This window comes from Talpa occidentalis, unplaced genomic scaffold, assembly GCF_014898055.3.
Source record: "Talpa occidentalis isolate TD23 unplaced genomic scaffold, MPIMG_talOcc4v2.1 talOcc4.17, whole genome shotgun sequence".
Classification (NCBI taxonomy): Eukaryota; Metazoa; Chordata; class Mammalia; order Eulipotyphla; family Talpidae; genus Talpa; species Talpa occidentalis.
Window position 1 is genome coordinate 43,195,498 of NW_023601754.1, and position 17,236 is coordinate 43,212,733.

Below are 17,236 nucleotides of genomic sequence, written 5' to 3' on the forward strand. Positions count from 1 at the left end.
CATTAGTGATTTTTGCAAGGAGCTTACACTTTGTTACTTCCTGCTAGCCATCAATATTAAGAAAGAAGTCATAATTATGCCATCCACAGTCTTAAAGGACACATGTGCGGGGACACTTTTATGATATGGAATAGCTTTTCTGTAGCTGTGAAGTAATAGAAAATGTTGCTATGATTGTAACTGTTTTTCCCTACCCACATGTCACCCTAACAACAGTCTTACAACATGGATCGTTTTATGATCCTGATGTGAATTACAGAAATGAAGTGTAGAAAGGTGAGTGATGGTAACCATGGTTAGGTAGCAATGTGAATATACCGCAGATGTACAGCAAACAGATAGCAGTGCCAGGTCTGGGAAATGATTTGTCCCCAGAGTCCACTTTTAGCCAGTACCCCCGACAGCATCTCCTTGCCCACATTTCCCAGGATGAAAATGAGAACTTGAGAGTGCGGGATGTATGGGGCCTGCTATGTGGGCTGCCCCACGGACGAGGGCATCCTGCCAGCGCAGCCTCAAAAAGCCTGGGATCCAACCTACATTCCCTGCTGAGGTGTGTGGAGCATCTGCCTCATTAACTTGTCCTGCCTTTTCAGGTTTCTGCCTTTCCCTAAGAAAAGGAGGAGAAAATGATGAAGTTCCAGGTGAGTTGGATTTTTGTTTTTGATACTTAACATGTGCCTTCATTTCTCAGTGAGTGGGTACCTTTCTTTCCTTCTCCTTGCCGAGAGGAAAGGAGTGTACATAGGCTCGTTTTAGAGTTTTTGTTACTGCATGTATATAATACATATTATGATATATAATACTAGTCTTTTTTAAATTAAATATCATGTCCTCAAGACAATCTCTACAATCAGCAATATTTAATATCATCTTGTGCCAGGTTTGTTTCATTTGTAAAAATGTCCTTTCAGTTTCGGTTTCATTATTATTTTATTTCACATATAACAGTGTAAAAGAATAAAAATCAAATAGGAAAAAACCCATATGTTATTATTCTGCTTACGGACGGCCTGTTTCTTCCAGTAGCCTGTGTATGCGTATATATTTATAATAACATAATTTTTAATTGTTTTTTCCCTCTCTTAAAGTTATGACATTTAATTTTTGTCATGTAATATTATTTCAATGAATTCTTGTCAACTCCTCCCCCCCATTTTGACTATTACCCATTCATAAGCTTTTAAGTTCTTGAGGATTCTTGCAGTTTTTTTTTTTAATATTTATTTATGCATACAAGAGCTGAGGTACATGCCAGAGATGCTGGGTGCGGGGTGAGAGGATTCACCAGAGACAGAGCGGAGAACAGAACAGGCAGACTGACTGAAATACACTGCTGAGGGGAGCAGCAGGCGAGACAGGAGAGGTCTACCTTGCCATGTGGGTTGCTCCCTGGCTGGCCTGGGATCGAACCCATGCTGCAGAGGCTGCGGGATTGCTTCATAGTGTGGTGCTTAACCTTTTGTGCCACCAGGGAGGCTCGATTCTTGCAGTTTTATATATAGTTTTCCTATATACAATCTTTGTATAGATAGCAATCCTGAGAAGATTGTAATATTATTCTTGTTTTAGGGTCTCAAACTTAAAAAAAGTTTTTTCTCTCATGGCTGCCTTGGGTACATTATTAATAAATACCTAAGAAATTGTTTTCTGTAACAGGATGACAATGAAGCTGAACTTGCAAAAAAAAATAGTATTAGATGTTTTCATATATAAAGATCTTTCTTCCCAGGACCTGAAGCTTCCTCTGTGTATGTCTGTGTATGTTAGTGTGTCTTTGTGTGTTTCACTATTCATGTATAGACTTATTAAAATACAGGTATCTAAATTAAAAATTTTAGTCATAGGATATGCAGGTACTTTCCATCTGTCCACTTTGTTCATCCCACTGTTAACATGAAGAGAAGAGCTTCATACAAGTTCAAGTCCAGCTTAGTGCTCAGGTGCCTGCTGAAGACAAGGGTCCAGCCAGCTCCAAAGCCTCGCCTTCAGAATCAGTAGTAGCAGGCAAACCGTTTGGGTGGAAAGAGAGGCAAGAAAAAACTACCCCAAACAAAACCAGAGGTCTCATTCAGGCAATAAGATGTGTGCCTGAGAGGTCTGGCCAGAACAAGTGCAGTATTGAGTAGGTCTTCATATAAAAAGTTAAATTTCCCTATAGCAAAAAAGTCTCAAGACAAACAGCAAAGTAGAATTAAAAAGACTCACAACATACCTGGAAGAAAAGGTCTTAATATCCACCATATGAAGATTGTCGCAAAACAAGAAGCACAGACAACCAGCGATGAAAATAATGATCTTCATTACACTAAAGAACTTTGTGAAAAGTTTTCTCAAGGACTGCTTTTTTACTTTTCAAATTCTGAGATTATCGGGGATATATTTTAGTATTCATGTATAATGTTAGCTTCTATAGGTTTAGGGGTTTATACTTTCTTGGAAGAATACTTTGGTAAAATAACTGTTAGGAAACATCTGCCATTAGGATTTCATAGCGTTTAAGGTTATTCTTAACACTTGTACTTTATGGGATTTTAAGGAGATAATCAACAGAACTCCAGGGAAAAACGTTTATGTGAAAGGATTTTTTTCAACATTGCTTATAATAGATATCTCAAATTAATTAAGTATGCATTGTTTGAATCAGTTCATTATATTCTATGTCATCAGTTCCTTGAATTACTATACATATCTGAGATGGTATGATGAAATAATAGCTAACATTTATTGGGGGCTTACTATACGCCAGGGACTGTTCCTAAATGCTTTACCTGTAGTCACTCATTTTATTACCAGTACCCTATGGAACAGGTATCATTGTGCAAATGAGAAGATGAGGAATTTGTCCAAGGTCACACAGCTAACGTGGGGTAGGGCATTCCAGTGTGAACACAGGCAGTCAGGTGCCACAGTTGTGGCACACAACACCATGAACACTGCACACTCTGGATGGGCACAGAGGATGAGCTACATACTTGAACAGTATGGGTGACTGATAACCTGTAAGTTTGGCAGATAGTAAAGAAGTTCTGTGTGTCTATAAAAGAGAAAATACAGACTCATTACACACTGTTGGAATTAAAACTTTTCTGGGGCATACAGCATTATTAATAGAATTTTAAATGTCAGTAACCTATGATGCAACTTATTTCCAGGGACTTGCCTATGGGATTGCTAACAAAAGGGGGCAACTTAAAATGCAAGAATTTCTTTTCTTACAGCCCCTTTGGTGGGTGGTATTAGCAATGAAAAAGGCAAAGAGAAGGCAGCTGCTTAAATATGACTCAGGTGCCTCAGAATCTTGAACAGCCTCTTATCTTCTACACTTTCTCAGTGCTGCTCCTCTTCCCTAAACATAATCTCTGTGTGTTTGGTCTTGTAGGACCTGGTGACGTTCAAGGATGTGGCTGTGATCTTCACGGAGGAGGAGCTGGGGCTGCTGGACTCTGCCCAGAGGCGGCTGTACCGAGATGTGATGCTGGAGACCTTTCGGAACCTTCTCTCACTGGGTGAGGAAGGCACGCTCCGAGACTTAGAGTCAAACTCCTGGGGTATCTTTATGCGCTAGGTTGAGTGAAGCTCTGGGACTCCTGAAATCAGTCTCTGAGTTTTGACTTAATAGAATCCTGATTGTTCATGGGCAGCACAGACAAAGATGTTTCTAGTATTACTGTCCAGACAGAAATCTGTCCGTTCAACTATCAGTGGCCAAACTGTGGTTCTGCCTCATTGGTTTGCCATGAAATCAGTTCAGTGTTTTAGCTTTTCAGTCGTTTTAGCTTTTCTATTATTCAGTGTACTAGTAACATTATGAACTTGATTTTTTCAGAAGTATTTTGTTTTTTGGTCTAGCAGTGTATTTCTAATAAAAGTCACCAAAAATTTGTAAAACTACAAGTAGAAAACAAGAGCACACATATCACTTTTTTCAGTGTCACCTATAGTAACGTTTTACCCCATTTACTTTATCACTTTATGTTCCTGTTCTTCCTCATTCTCATGTATGTCTGTGTTTCTTGGTCTCGGGGATAGAACTTGGAGGTGTGTGTGTGTACACTTGTATATATGTCCATGTGTGTATACATACGTACATCTATAAACACACACATCTAGATATGTGCGGATATGAATAGGTATTTCACTCAAAGTAAGAAAGAAATGAAATTTCATTTACTCACGAAAATTTACTCACCCACGAAATTGGCAAAATTCAGTAACACTGTGATTTTGGGGACAAAGCACTTTTTTTAATTTTTTTTTTTTTTTAAAGATTTTGTTTATTTATTTATTTATACAAGCACTGGGTACACTCAGAAGCGCGGGAGGGAGAGAGAATTCATCAGAGCCAGAGCGGGGAGCAGAGCAGGCAGAAGGACCGAAGTACACTGCTGAGGGGAGCAGCGGGCAGCAGGAGAGGTCTGCGCGCCATGTGGGACCCTCCTCCAGTGTCTGGGGAGCTGCCGGGGATTGAACTGGTGCTGCAGAGGCTGCGGGCAGCTTTGCAACCCAGCGCTCAACCGCTGCGCCACTGGGGAGGCCCCAAAGCACTTTTCTTAAAAGTAGGAACACAAAATGGTACAACCCCTGAGGAAGGGAATTTGACCTTTTCCCAGCAATTTACTTCTAGGAATTTTCCCTAAACATGTAGCAAAATGCAAAAAAGAGCATTAATAGTATATAGCAGTTGATGTAAGAGGGGAAATAAGCAAATGCGTGTTTAGCTGCTTATCTTTGTAAGAACACAAATCAGGAAATCATGAAGTTAGTTTCTCTCAGAATGGGTGGGAGCTAGTAGTGTGGAAGATGTGTGGAGGAAAGTCACACTAGTCTAGTTGGGACTTCTGAAAACATGTTCATTCAACACATTTTAAAGATTAATTAAGAATGCAAAGGGAGGGGCCTCCCCAGTGGCACAGCACTTGAGCACTGGGCTGCGAAGCTGCCCGCAGCCTCTGCAGCGCCGGTTCCATCCCTGACCGCTGGACGAGGGTCCCACATGGCGCGCAGACCTCCCTTGCCGCCCACTGCTCCCCTCAGCAGTGTATTTTGTCAGTCTGTTCTGCTCCCTGCTCTGGCTCTGGTGAATTCTCTCACCCTCCTGCGCTTCTGACTGTACCCAGTGCTTGCATAAATAAATAAATCTTTAAAAAAAAGAATTGTTTTTAAAAAAAAGAATGCAAAGGGAGGGCTTCCCCAGTGGCGCAACGGTTTAAGCACAGCGCTGTGAAGCTGTCCACAGCCTCTGCAGCGTGGGTTTGATTCCCTGCCAGCCAGGGACCTACCTACATGGCGTAGCTGACCTCCTGCCTCGCCTGCTTCTCCCCTCAGCAGTGTATTTCAGTCAATCTGCCTGTTGTATTCCCCACTCGGTCTCTGATGAATCCTCTCACCCTCCTGCGCCTCTGGCCTGTATCCCAGCTCTTGTATGCATACATAAATAAATCTTTAAAAAAAAAAAAAAGAAAGCAAAGGGATGTTAACCTAAAGCTAAAGAAAAATGAAACAAATGTATTTGAGGGTCTCCCTGGTGGCGCAAGTTAAGACGCAACCTATGAAGCAATCCGCAGCCAATGCAGTACGAGTTCAATCCCTGGCCAGGGAGCTGATCCACAGGGTGCAGCAGACCTCTCCTGTCTTGCCCACTCCTCCCCTCAGCAGTGTATTTCAATCTGCATGTTCTGTTCCCCACTCTGTCTCTGGTGAATCCTCTCACTCACCCCCACCTCTGGCCTGTACCCCAGTTCTTGTATGCATAAAAGAGAACTTGTAGAAGTAGCTATGGAACTATATACCCTATTTTGGGTTACTGTGGGAAGGGGATGGAGACTGATACACAATCCTGAATATGTTTACTGGGTTCGTCTGTTGTACTGATAAGGGAGACGCAATTCTGAAACTATTTGGGATGTATTATAGGTGCCAGGGCATCTGTATTCAGCAGACAGCGCTGAGACAGTGGACATCTGGGTGCATCTATATGTGTACCTCACACCCCACCAAAACGATGAGTTCAAAATGTGTGAGACCTAATGTGAAATGTAGAAGTATGAAACTTCTAGAAGGAAACATAAGAAGACTTCACAATCTTGGGTTGGGCAAAGAGTTCTTAGCTATGATACCAAAAGTAGGATTCCAAATGAAGGGGGGCGGGGGGAATGCAGTAAGTTGGACTTCACCAAAATATAAAAACTTTTGCTTTTCTTGCTTTTTTACAGGGAATCAACCCTTCAAACCAGAGCTTATATTTCAGTTGGAGCGAGAAGAAAAGCTTTTATTGATGGAGACAAAAACCCAAAGAGATGGGTTTCCAGGTGAGAACTGTCCAGCAGCCAGACTGGCCCTTGTGAAACATGAGTCAGAATGTGGTGCTTCTCTGTTTAGACTCTCCAAGGGCTTCCTATTCGCTCAAAATAAAACCTACATGCTCAGCGTTGCCTCTTAGGTTTTAAGGCTTCTTTCCCCTCAGCGCCCTCTAACTTTCTGTGTTCACTAACTATTGCTCATTCTCTCTGTTCTGGAAGCACTGCCCATCACTGCCCATCAGACTGGCTGCTTCTGCTTCTGCTTCAATTTCCTTCACTTGATTTTCTCTCTACCTTGAGTGAACAGATTGGTTAATAGGCGCATGATCTTCACTGTAGTCAGTTCTCCCTGTGACAGCTAATGATAGGTTCAGAATAAATCTGTGGAATCAAAGGATACCCAGGATGTTTGTCATCTGATTGACAACTGTCCTAATTCTGCTTGGGTGTCCTTGGATATTCATAGATAGGTAGCAATTATTTTTAAATGATTAAGAACAGCTTACCTAAACTGATGTATCAAAAATGATCAAGGCCAACCACATTACACCTGACCTTTCCATGCAGCAATTTCAAGTGAGACACTCTTGTATTGTCCTTTGTCCTGGGTAATTTCAGATGGCTAAGAGATTCCAAGAGGAAAAACCATCCCTCACTGAACTCGAACTTTGGAGTTGTAACCAGAAGAAACAGTTACTGGCTCTCCTGCAGCCTGTAGGAGATGAATTAAATTGACTTGGGCAAAGAAATATTTTTAAATGAGGATTTTTACAATCACTCTCTTGGTAGATCCCTTATAGAAGAGATAGCTCTGTTTCCAGCTACACAGTAGAAAGATATCCTATCCATTGCCTTGCAAGCTTTTCCCAGAGCAGCCCATCCACCTTTTTGAAACTCATGGGTTCCCAAGACTGCCATTTCCATGCCAAGGAAATGCTGTAGTTTCATTCTGCAGATTCATTTTTTTTTAAAATAATAAATTTTATTTTTATATTCCCCATACAATTGCAACCCCCCCATTCTGACCCAATCCCTCCCCTCCCGCCCCCCACCCCCCAAAAAGTGTCTCTGGTTCATAGTTTTTTGTTGATTTTGATTTTCACTTTCTTATAGTTATTCATTTTCCTGGTCCCTTATTTAAGTTTTCTAGATTCCTGCAATGAGTGAGACCATCCGGTATTTTTCTTTTTCTTTCCGGCTTATTTCGCTGAGCATGATCCCTTCCAGCGCCATCCATGTTGCTGCAAATTGCATGTGTTAATCTTTTTTGAATGCTGAGTAATATTCCATGGTATATATGTACCACATCTTCTTGATCCAGTCATCTATTTTTGGGCATTTGGGTTGTTTCCAAAGCTTAGCTATTGTAAACAGTGCTGCTATAAACATAGGGGTGCAGGTGCTCTTTGGAATGGATGTTTCTGTGTCCTTTGGGTAAATACCTAGGAGTGGAATTGCTGGATCATATGGAAGCTCTATGTTTAGTAGGTCCAGAAATCTCCACACAGCTCTCCATAGTGGTTGGACCAGTTTGCATTCCCACCAACAGTGCAGAAGAGTTCCTTTTTCTCCACACCCTCGCCAACATTTGTTGTTGCTAGTTTTTTTAATACGTGCCATTCTCACTGGTGTAAGATGGTATCTCATGGTAGTTTTGATTTGCATTTCCCTGATGACAAGTGATGTTGAACATTTTTTCATATGCCTGTTGGCCATTTGCATTTCCTCTTCAGAGAAGTTTCTTTTTAGCTCTTCTGCCCATTTTTTGACTGGATTATTTTCTTTGTTGTTGTTGAGTCTCATCAGCTCTTTGCAGATTTTTGTGATCAGTCCTTTATCATTAGTGTTGTGTGCAAAAATGTTCTCCCAGTGGGTGGGGTTTCTCTTTGTTTTTGTTATTGTCTCTTTTGCTGTGCAGAAGCTCTTTAATTTGATGTAGTCCCAGCTGTTTATCTTTGCCTTCACTATCACTGCTTTGGGTGATGTGTCTGTAAAGATGTCTTTGATGTGCATATCACGTAGTGTTTCGCCTATATTTCCTTCTATGTATTTTATGGTTTCAGGTCTTATGTCTAGTTCTTTAATCCATTTTGAGTTGATTTTTGTGTATGGTGTGAGGTAGTGGTCAAGCTTCATTCTTTTGCATGTAGCGACCCAGTTTTCCCAGCACCATTTATTGAACAAACTTTCTTTGCTCCAATGCATAGTCTTTGCTCCTTTGTCAAAGATTAGTTGACCATATATGCAGATTCATTTTTTTTTAATGTGAGTCTTCTGGTGGGCCAGATTTCTCCAGCATTATCTTTAAACACTCTCTCACAGATACTATTTCTTCTACTCTGAATAGCCTCTGTTGCAACTTGAATTCACTCCCCACAGTAAAAAAAGGAACAGCTGAGAAGTAGGTGTTTTTCTGTGAAATGGTCCCTATAAATTTCTCCTCTTTAATTCTGCTGCCTTTAGGATATAATTATCTGGCACTGAATAAAGAAACTTCCCATTCCTGTAAGTAGGTCTCAGACAGCTGTTCCCAGATGTTTTCTTGAACATTTTAATTCCCTTAAGGCTTTATTAGAACATCAAACATCACTGTTTTAAGAGTTGTGCAATTGTAACTTAACTATATGTTAACCTAAACTAACCCTTAATTTTTAATTCAATCTTTCATAAATATTTTGTTGTCTGAAATGTGCATTTTAATTTCTTGTCCAGTTCCCTCTTTACTAGAACACTTAATACATTTGCATTAATTTTACTTCATTCATGAAGGAGATAGTGATAAAATGACATGTTGCTCATAGATTATGACAAATCTATTTTGAATTATACCTCCATTTAATCACTTTTTTTCTTACAATTTTTAGAATGACTTTGTTGATCATTAATACTGTGTTAGATACCTAATCTTGGGCTGTAGTAGACTGACCAATTTTATCCTGTAATATAAATGATAGTCTTTGTTTTCAGCATTTTACTCTTTTCCAAACCCCCATAATCCTATTCCGTTTTTATATATTATATATTTACCTGCATGGTTTGAGTTAAAACTGCAATTCTAAAATGATAGCTTTGTGGCATGGAATTTTGGAGCCATTGTTAATGTAGACAATAGGAAAGATGGAGTTCCTATTCTCAAGCTTACATGGAACATTCCACAAGATAGAACACTTTCTAGGCCATAAATCCACGCTTTAACAGATTTTGAGAAATAGAATTCATACAAAATCTGCTCTTAGACCCATGGAATTATACTCGAAATTAATAATTTAATTAACTGGAAAATCCCCTAAATACCTGGAAATTAAATGACACACTTCCAAAGAACCCATGGATCAAAGAAGAATTCTCAAAGGAAATTTTTAAATATTTTGAACTAAATGAAAATGAAAACAGAACTTACTAAAATGTGTGGGATGCAGTGAAAACAGTGCTTAGAAGGAGATACATAGCATTGAAACCATGTATTAGCCAAGAAGAAGAATCTAGGATCAGTCATCTAAGTTTCCACCTTAGGAAAACTTTAGGAAAAAGAGAACAAATTAAATCCAAAGTAAGCAGAAGAAAATAAACAGTAAGAATTAGAACAGAAATCAATGAAACAGAAAACAGAAGAGCAACAGATAAAATCAATGAAACCATAAAAGCTGTTTCTTTGAAAATATCAATAAAATCAGTAAACTTTGAAGCCAGGCTAACTAAAAATAAAAGGAGAGAGAGAGGACACAAATTGCTAATGTCAAAAATAAAAGGAGATATTGCTATAGATTACTATAGGCATTAAAATGTTAATAAATACTGTGAACAGACTAAGCCCATGAATTTAATAACCTAGGTGAAATGGACCAATTCCTTGGAAGACAATTAGCCAAAACGCATATAAGAAGAAATAGGCAGGGCCACCCCTGGTGGCGCAGCGGTTGAGCGCTGGGCTGTGAAGCTGCCAGTAGCCTCTGCAGCACCGGTTTGATCCCTGGCCACCGGCGAGGGTCCCACATGGTGTGACAGACCTCTCCTGCTGCTCCCGCTGCTCCCCTCAGCAGTGTACTTCATCACTCTGCCTGTTCTGCTCTCTGCTCTGGCTCTGGTGAATTCTCTCACCATCCCGTGCTTCTGACTGTACCCAGTGCTTGTATAAATAAATAAGTAAATAAATAAATCTTTAAAAAAGAAAAAAGAAGAAATAGGCAATCTGAATATGCCTATGTCTGGTAAAGACATTTGAATCAATAATTTATAAAATCCAAAAGAGAGAAAAATAGAAACGCATTCAGTTGTGAGAAAGAGAAGTCCTTTAAAAGTTAAGTATCCGGGCCTCCCTGGTGGCGCAGCGGCTGAGCTCTGGGTTGCAAAGCTGCCTGCAGCCTCTGCAGTGCCGGTTCGATCCTTGGCCACTGGGCGAGGGTCCCACATGGCACGCAGACCTCTCTTGCCACCCGCTGCTCCCCTCAGCAGTGTATTTCATCAGTCTGCCTGTTCTGCTCTCCCCTCTTGCTCTGGTGAATTCTCTCATCCTCCTGTGCTTCTGACTATACCCAGTGCTTGTATAAATAAATAAATAAATTTTTAAAAAAAAAGTTAAGTATCCTCTGTTGAAGAGCTGAAGCTCTGATGTGATTAAAGAAAGTAGCCAGCACTGCAGCTGAAGTATTATTCTGTATCTTCTACTGCCCACAAAATGCCTCAGCTTCTCTTGCTGTCTGAATGCACATTAAGAATGTGCTCTTGGGCCTCCCCGGTGGCGCAGCGGTTGAGCACTGGGTTGTGAAGCTGCCCGCAGCCTCTGGGGCGCCAGTTCGATCCCCGGCTGCTCCCCGGCCACCGGAGGAGGGTCCCACATGGCTTGCAGACCTCTCCTGCTGCCCGCTGCTCCCCTCAGCAGTGTACTTCGGTCCTTCTGCCTGCTTTGCTCCCTGCTCTGGCTCTGGTGAATTCTCTCACCTCCCACGCTTCTGACTGTACCCAGTGCATGTATAAACAAAACAAACAAACAAATAAAATAAATAAATAAATAAAACATGCCTCTATTAAAAAAAATTAAAAAAAAAAAAAAAGAATGTGCTCTTGAGGAGTGTTGTATGCAGTGCGGGTGATGCTGCGCACAACACAGTGATTGCCCTGTGGGTAACACCCCCCACTGTGGAGAGACAGACAAGTACAGATAGTTAAAGAAGAATTATTATATTTGAGGATTATATTCATTATAAAATCAAAAATCATCTTACTGCTTTCTCTTTGGGATGCTTAAGTATAAAAGGCTACGTGTTGTTATTGCAACCCAGATGAACCAGTTGTCCGCAGAGGAGGAGACTTCTTATCAGGATGTCAGTCTGCTGTCTGCTTATAATCTGAGTATTAATAACTGACAAGCCATGTCACCCAAACATGTCTTACTTCAACTTTTCTGCTGCCTCAGATTCCTTCAACATTAATTTTCCAGTAAAATGATACCAGTCAAAGTCAGTGGCCTTGTGTTTTATTTGATGAGTTGACTCAAAGGACACCTGCAGGTATCATGAAGCTTGGCTGTGCTTAGCTGTGCCTCTACTTTTTTCTGATGTCATTGGAGTAGAATTCTGTTACAGTGTTTCACATTCTCACCTGCACCATAATCCTTGGTAATTGTGAAATATCTTCAGAATGGGGTTAACACTAATAATGGCTTACAGTGACTTAGATGAGCTTATTCCTATGAAGATAAATGCACATTGGAGATGGGCCCATATGATGCTGTAAGCACAGATTAAAAGGCTGTGTTTACCTTTTTTACACAGTGTTTGACTATCTCCTTTCAAACACACAAAAACATCACCATGTCCAGGTGCATGAGAAAAAAGAACAAGTCATTGGGACAAAAGGCATTTAACTTCTTGAAACTGTATTGTTTCCAATTTGAGAACATGCCTTCTGTTTTCTCCTCGGATCTCCAGGCAACCCATGATAACATGAGTATGGTTTTATTAGGCCTTTTGAACATGGCCACCATATGTAATGTCCAAGTGTTGAAATTCCTAATTTTGAGGCAGATAGCCAGAATTATGTGGCTATCCTACTTGTATTTGTGGTGCAGGCAAAGAAGAGCCATTTCTAAGTTAATGGAAGTTCCCTATTATGACCTTGGTGCAAAATTTTGAGATCTCCGAATGAGAGCATTCACTTGTGCACGTCTAAATTTTCTTTATCCTTATAGGAACCAAGAACAAACATAATATGGAGCCTTTTCAAGAAGTGGGATTAAGCTACTTTTCCCCCAAAGAGCTTTCCTCTTGGCAGACCTGCCAACAAGGTGCAGGCAGGTTGACCAAGTATTCAGATTCCATAAAAAATTTTCAAGGGATTATTTCTCATTTTCAAAAACAAGGTGATTCCTCGTGCCAGGTACGGGCAGAAGTGCCAATTCAGATTTCCGAGGATGAGAACTATGTATTGACTCATAGAGCAAATGGTTCCAGTGATATCAGACATCTAGAATTTCCATCTTGGAGAGCCCAGCACTCTTGGAGGAAAATGTGCCTGACAGAGTCACATAATTATCAGTGTAGGTGTCAGCAAACTTCCCTGAAGACTAAGGCCTGTAACAGCATCTGTTGTATCTCACATCACAATGATAACCAGGGGGTGCACAGAAAGGAACAGAACTACAACTGCCATGACTGTGGTGAAGATGTCACTCAAGTGTCATTGCATAATCAAGATTTAATTCAAACATGGCAAAAGCCCTGCCCTTGTAATGAGCACAGAGGAGCCTTCAGGGATGGCTCCAGCTCTGAAGTTCAACAGTTACACTTACCAGGGAAACTCCAGACATGCAGTTTGTGTGGAAAGGACTGTAGTTCAGCTCTTCATATTCATGAAGGTGTTCACAGAGATGGCTGTGTCTCTGCGACTTCATATCTGCAACCCTGTGAGAGAATGCAGACAGAAGGGAAGCCATGTAAATGTGAATATGGCAAGAACTTCAGTCAGTGCTCCTCTCTTAACACTTACAAAGTTATTTACCCAGGAGAAACATCCCATAGATGCAGCATTTATGAGAAAGCTTTCAGTCATAGCTTAGACCTTAGTAGTATTTTAAGGACTCATACTAGAGAAGAACCCCTTGAATATGAAGAGAACAGGGATGTCGCTAATCAAAGTTCTTGCCTTCATGTCCATCAAAAAATACATACTGAAGAGAAACAACACACAGATGTGGAATGTAGAAAGAGTTTCATTTGTACTTCAGATCTTAACATCCAGCATAGAGTTTGCCTGGGAGAGAATCCTTACAATTCTGAGGAGTGTGTGAATGGCTTCAATCTGGCCTCACATTTCCAGGACCTTCACTTAGTCTACACTAGGGAACAACCATATAAACATTATGGTTGTGGTAACCTCTTCAGCCAAAATTCATGTCTTCAAAGCCATCAGAAAATTCACATCGGACAGAAGCCTTATAAGGAGTGTGGGAAGGGCTTCAATTGGAGGACAAAGCACAGGGATCATCAGAGAGTCCACACTGGGGAGAAGCCGTACAAATGTGGTATATGTGGTAAAGGCTTCAGCCACAGATCAGTTCTTAACGTTCATCAGAGAGTCCACACAGGAGAGAAGCCTTATAAATGTGAGGAGTGTGATAAGGGATTCAGTCGGAGTTCATACCTTCAAGCCCATCAGAGAGTCCACACCGGAGAAAAACCATACAAATGTGAGGCGTGTGGGAAGGGCTTCAGTCGCAGTTCATACCTTCAAGGCCATCAGAGAGTCCACACTGGAGAGAAACCCTACAAGTGTGACGAGTGTGGAAAGGGTTTCAGTCGGAGTTCACACCTTCAAGGACATCAGCGAGTCCACACTGGAGAAAAACCATTCAAATGTGAGGAATGTGGGAAGGAATTCAGCTGGAGCTTTAATCTTCAAATTCATCAGAGAGTTCACACAGGAGAGAAACCCTATAAATGTGGAGAATGTGGTAAGGGATTCAGTAAGGCCTCAACTCTTCTGGCTCATCAGAGAGTCCACACAGGAGAGAAGCCATACCAGTGCAATGAGTGCGGTAAAAGCTTCAGCCAGAGATCATACCTTCAAAGCCATCAGAGTGTTCACACTGGAGAGAGACCGTATGTATGTGAGGTATGTGGGAAGGGCTTCAGTCAGAGAGCGTATCTTCAGGGTCACCAGAGAGTCCACACTAGAGTGAAACCATATAAATGTGAGATGTGTGGGAAGGGCTTCAGTCAGAGTTCCCGTCTTGAAGCACATCGGAGGGTCCACACTGGAGGGAAACCGTACAAATGTGAGGTGTGCACCAAGGGCTTCAGTGAGAGTTCACGCCTTCAAGCACATCAGAGGGTCCATACAGAAGGGAGACCCTATAAATGTGAACAGTGTGGAAAGGGGTTCAGTGGGTTTTCAAGCCTTCAAGCCCATCATCGGGTACACACTGGGGAAAAACCATACAAGTGTGAGGTATGTGGGAAGGGCTTCAGTCAGAGATCAAACCTTCAAGCTCACCAGAGAGTCCACACAGGAGAGAAACCCTACAAATGTGATGCATGTGGTAAGGGCTTCCGCTGGAGCTCAGGGCTTCTAATTCATCAGAGAGTCCATAGTGGTGATAAATTCTATAAAAGTGAAGTGTATGGTAAAGATTATCCTTCGTCACAGAATCCATACAGAAATGAAGTTATGTAAAATAGTGTTCTGTTTTGAAGTCCTCAAATGGAAGCAAAAAAAACACCATTTGAGTTTTTATCATAGAAAAAAAAAATTTTTTTTTTTTTAATGAAAATGTAATTTCTCCCCAATCTCAACACTCCGAGTACTCAGGAGACCACACAGCAGAGACGTCTAGTGAGAGGGGTTCTGTAAGGGATTTTGTCAGAATTTAGTATGAGTGATTGCACACGACTTTTGTCATTGCACTAGGATAGATAAAGGATAAGAATATGGTCAGGAACATAAGTACAATGTTGAGCATGTTCAGGCCTTGTCCACCAATATGTAAGCTTAATGAGAGAAGGGCTTCAGTTCATTCGGTGCTAAATATACAAAACCATGATAGTGCTCGACTCAGTGTACCTTTTGCTAAATGACTAAATGTGTGTAAAGATATCCTGGCTGAAATGTTTATTGTCATTTCAAAAAAAAAAAAATCATTTAAAAATCTTTGGAAGGAGTAGTCCTTTAAGTAACATCCACAATAAGCACTTCAAGTAAGTAAATATTATGGGAAATGTAGAATACCAGGCAATATTGCAATTTAAAATTACTTGAATTTGATGGTAATCCTGTTGAGTTTGGTTCCTGTTCTTTGTTCCATGTTGAGCGGAGATGAACTGAGTCTTATCTTTTATTTCTACACAATATAACATTAGTTTAAGTTTAGTCGTGTGTGTGAGTGTTTGCACACGTGTGTGCACTTTGAATGACAGTAAAAACTGATAAATGATGTTTCTGGTTAATTTTGCAAAAACAGAACACTACATTTTACAGAATTGAGACTTCACCATGTGTGTTAACGCACAGTTTTACTGGAATATTTGGAAACTGTCAGGAGTGGTTACTAATGAAAAATACCTAATAAATGTCAAGAATACAATACTTGGTTTTCTAGTCTCCATCAGCGTCCTTTTCATATAACTTTTCTGAGAATTGTAACCTTTGCCCAACTCAGTTGTGCCTAGGCAAGAACTGTGATGGATTTGAAGGACTTTTCTCTACCCCCATATTTCTCACATAAGAAAAGGAACCATCTTGATTTTTTTCTAACCATTTTTATCAAATATATTGGAACTAGTATAGATTGCTTTTTACTTGCTAGTCTCTGTCTTCAAGGAAACAGTGCATTCTGTTAGTGAGAATGAAAGATACAAACTTGTTAGAGAAGAGCCATATAATACACATCAAGATGTAAAATGTGTGTGCCCATCTGGAAATTGGAATAATTTATGATAAAGCAATTTTAACAGTGAGAAAGAATGTATACAACATGTGCAGATAGTTTTTTAAACTGGAAATGTCCATCAGTTGGAGTTGAAGAGTTCTATATATATATACATTGTTATAACATGGAATTATAGGAAGTATAGACTCAGTCTAAAAGAATCAGTCTAAAAGCATATTTTTAGTGAAAATGTGGATTGTTCCTTCATAATCAATTTTAAGTCTGTGTACATGTATGTTTCATTATATGTTTAGCAGATTATATGTAAGTGATTACTCATCATCATGTATACAGTGACTTTATCTGACAAAATTTTGGATTAGTTTTTTTTTTGTACTTCATTTAAAAAAAAAGTTATAATTAACATTAACCAGTTTTTCCAAAGCAATAAACTACAACTGAGATATTACCCCTTATAGTTAAAACTCACAATATGATTACTCTGTTTCGTTATATAGCATTCTGAACAAAAATTAAGGAATAAATTTTCTGGAGTTAATTTTCATAATTCCCTAGATTTTTAATGATAGATAAGAGATGTCAGAAATTTTAACTTTCTGTGAAATTTCTTTGTCTTAAAGTCCACACAGCCTACAGTGCCCTAGAGCATTTCAGTCATAGTGTAAATTGGTGTACTATGGATTGTCTGTCCAATTTCTCCCTGTAGGATGATTGGAGTGACCAAAGCACTGGCCTAATCTGGCTTCCCAGGTGCTACTTAAAATTGCATAGTATCATCATATCTATTCAACCCAACCCTAATATCCTAGCAGAACGGGTATGCCGAGGCAAAAATACTATTCAGTCTCTGTTGTTCTATACATGCTATCTGGCATTCAGTCAAAAATTACAAGATACAAAACACATGACTCTGCCAAGAAGCAGTAAATCAGTGAAACCACATTTGGAGATGACTGTATCTGAGAAATGGAGTATTTTACATAACTGATTGATGTGTTAAATGCTAGAAAGGAAAATTTGTTATAAAGGATAGTTTGGGAAGTCTCATGAA

General features: G+C 40.1%; 2 protein-coding genes across 2 annotated transcripts in view; both read left to right on the plus strand.

Moving 5' to 3' along the window:
• The first annotated feature begins 605 nt into the window (after positions 1 to 605).
• ZNF112 (zinc finger protein 112) lies at positions 606 to 16,565 on the plus strand. Its single transcript, XM_037516696.2, has 4 exons — positions 606 to 644; positions 3,383 to 3,509; positions 6,216 to 6,311; positions 12,490 to 16,565. Exons 1-4 carry the CDS (start codon positions 630 to 632, stop codon positions 14,970 to 14,972), a joined length of 2,721 nt encoding a protein of 906 aa, XP_037372593.1. The 5' UTR covers positions 606 to 629; the 3' UTR covers positions 14,973 to 16,565.
• Positions 6,277 to 17,236, plus strand: part of LOC119249397 (zinc finger protein 235-like) — a 50,193-nt gene continuing 39,233 nt past the window's right edge. The window contains exon 1 of the mRNA XM_054697228.1: positions 6,277 to 6,311. The gene's annotated coding sequence lies outside the window, so the exon portion shown is untranslated. The remainder of the gene's footprint in view (positions 6,312 to 17,236) is intronic.

Coding starts and splice junctions, on each gene's coding strand:
- ZNF112 (XM_037516696.2), top strand. Junction 3,510..6,215: donor TCGGAACCTTCTCTCACTGG/GTGAGGAAGGCA, acceptor GCTTTTTTACAG/GGAATCAACCCTTCAAACCA. Junction 6,312..12,489: donor CCAAAGAGATGGGTTTCCAG/GTGAGAACTGTC, acceptor TTATCCTTATAG/GAACCAAGAACAAACATAAT.